The sequence below is a fragment of the Carlito syrichta genome, unplaced genomic scaffold (assembly GCF_000164805.1).
Source record: "Carlito syrichta isolate Samal-C Ts95f unplaced genomic scaffold, Tarsius_syrichta-2.0.1 Scaffold316183, whole genome shotgun sequence".
Taxonomy (NCBI): Eukaryota; Metazoa; Chordata; class Mammalia; order Primates; family Tarsiidae; genus Carlito; species Carlito syrichta.
The window spans coordinates 52,664-55,313 of NW_007260279.1; the positions used below are offsets into that span (position 1 = coordinate 52,664).

General features: G+C 41.1%; 1 protein-coding gene across 1 annotated transcript in view; it reads right to left on the reverse strand.

The window, feature by feature from the left end:
* Nucleotides 1-323: 323 nt before the first annotated feature.
* Nucleotides 324-2,650, reverse strand: part of LOC103276401 (cTAGE family member 5-like) — a 5,342-nt gene continuing 3,015 nt past the window's right edge. The window contains 2 exon segments of the mRNA XM_008073801.1: nt 324-454; nt 457-2,645. Coding sequence (XP_008071992.1) covers nt 342-454; nt 457-2,645 — 2,302 coding nt within the window. The 3' untranslated portion in view covers nt 324-341.

Here is a 2,650-nt window from a genome sequence, read left to right on the forward strand (position 1 = left end):
TGCAGGAAAAGTCTGTCCAAAAGCTACTACTACTCAGAACAATAGGAGGCCATGGGAACTTCAAGGGGAAGAGGGGAATTGGGGAGAGAGTTTTTGTGTCTAGGATGTTTAGGTGATGTTCAGCAACAGAGTGGAGAGTCTTGGGGTTGGAAAGTTTTGAAGAACAAAAGTAGCTTGGGGTTTTTTTTCATATTTAAATCATCTTCATTTACAAAATACAATCCTGAGAATTATATAATTCCATTAAGCTTCAATTTGAGCAATAGTATAATCATTTTCAGTTAATTAAACTGAAAATGAGAGATGTGTTAAAAGTACTTTTGAAGAGAGCAAAAATATCATCAGGCTTCTTGTTGTGGTTCTGGATGTTCAGTAGCAGGCTCATTTGAAGGCAGAATCAACCCTGAAGGGAACTCACGTCTACTTTTGGAATGCGGGGGTGGGGGAAAAATTCAGTTCTTGGGGGAAGATAAGGAGGAAAATGCCTCGGTGAATACACATTTCTCATTGCGAATGGAGGATATGGTGGACCTGGGAAGTCCCTTGGTGGAAAATAGTCTCCAGAAGCTCCATACACATTTACTGTTGGAGGTGGAGGAAAAGGAGGTCCTCTTCTCAAGAACGGGTCCCTCGGATCCAGTGGAAACAATGGACCTCTGATTGGAGGAGGAGGTGGAGGAACAAAGCCAGGGCCAGTTGCTTCATTTTCAGCAGGGAGAGATGAATCCGGCACATTTGAATTAAGATCATCTTTGGTATCACTTCTACTGGATTCCATATCTGAAGACACTGGCCCATCCATTTCATCCAAAGAGGGCATATTAAAACTTCTGAGCTCTGCTGGACAAGTTAGTCTGCCAGAATTAGAATAAAATCTGTCTTCTCTTTGTGGAAGAAGATTTGCATCAGGATATGGCTGGCCTGATGGAGGTGACCGGGACCCAGTGTCAGAAGGTGCCCTATGAGATTCAGTTAACCTATCACGGCTTGACTCTCCTCTTTCACTGGTAGCCTGATGGTCCAGCGAATTCCCTGGGCCTCTTGAGCCTCTTCCTCCTCCCCCTGGAAGCAAAGGAGAAAGTCTGAGTGGATGCTCCAATAAAACTGGAGGAGAGAGAAAAGCTCTCATTTCAGATGAAGGCCGGCCCGATGGTGAGGGACCATATGGGGAATGCTCTCTGCCAAATGCTGTATTTGGAGCATCAAGTGCATAAGGATCCTTTTCTAAAAGTTCAAATTTAAACTCTGCTTTAGTTAATTTTTGTCTGGTGTGAGGATTTTCTTTCCTTAAATCATTGAGATTTTTTTCAGCAGTTTGAGCTGCCAACCAATGATCATGTGCTTTTTTCCCATGGGACATAATCTGCCCTTGATAAGAATGAATGGTTCTCTCCAATTCTTCTTCAAGATCTTTGACTTGCTTCCTATAGGTCTCCAGCTCTTCAGCAGCATAGTTGACCTTTTCATCTACTTTGGAAAGTTTCTCCTCTTTCTCGAACAGGTAATTTTTCTCTATTGTTAATTTCCTGTGTAGCTTCATTTCACTTTCTTGATACACTTCAGTCATTACTTTAAGTTTCTGTTGAAGCTTCTGATTCTCACTTTCAAACTGTGTGTTTTCTGACTGTAATGATGCTTGTTCAGTCTGGAGATTTTTAATAGGCTCTGCAAAATCTTCCTTTGTTTTATCTACTTCAGACAACTGAGTGTAAATTTGGTTTCTTTCTTCTTCTAGAGTTTTTAAAGAAGAATTTAACTTCACAGCATGAATCAGTTTCTCCAAAGCTCCTTTTGGCTGTTTATCAAAGTGAGCACCATGTTCTGATTCACTTTTCAATGTTTCTTATTCCAGGTTAACATCATCCGTTATGTCTTCTTCAAGCACAGCGGCCCAATCTTTCATCTTTAGCAAGTGTTCAGTCTGGGACTTGATGTGATTTTCTTTTTCCTTGAGAACTTGTTCTGTGTGTACTTTGGAGTCTTCAGATGTTATTTTCTGTTTATTAAGTTCATTCACTTGTTCTTTCCATACTTCAGCTTCTCATAAAAACTGTTTCTGCCTTTCCTGAAGTTGAGAATTTTCATTCACAGCATCTTTTAGTATTCTCTTAAGCTGTTCTTCATTCATATGAAATATCTTCAAGGTTGTTTTGGCTTCAGCTACTTGTAATTTGACAGTCTTTAATTCATCTTCTAGGGACTGCACCCTTTTTGAAACATCCACCACCGGTTCATCTTGTTCAGAATGCTCAGATTTCTCTTCTTCTACCTCTTTTTCTCAACAGAATATTTCATCCTCAAGTGCAGATTTGGACCTGTCCAGCCTTTCACAGGTTGCCTCCACCCTTTGTGCTTCTGTTGACTGCTTTTCAAAACTGGCATCCTTGAAAGGTGACTCTAAGCCTTCATACTCCTCTTGTACAAGGCTCAGTTTTTCAAGGATTTTACATTTTTCTTCAAACAGTTCAGAAAGCTTTGCAGCAAGGTCTTTCTCTCTGGCCACGTAGAGCTGATGTCTCACCACACTAAAACCTCTCCACAAAAAAACGAGCACAGCAAAAACAGCTGCACATATCACCGACTCCCATGGGAAACCATCAGGATCAGAACCTCGTGTCATAGCTTCAGGCAGTGCTGCCACAGCTCTGTG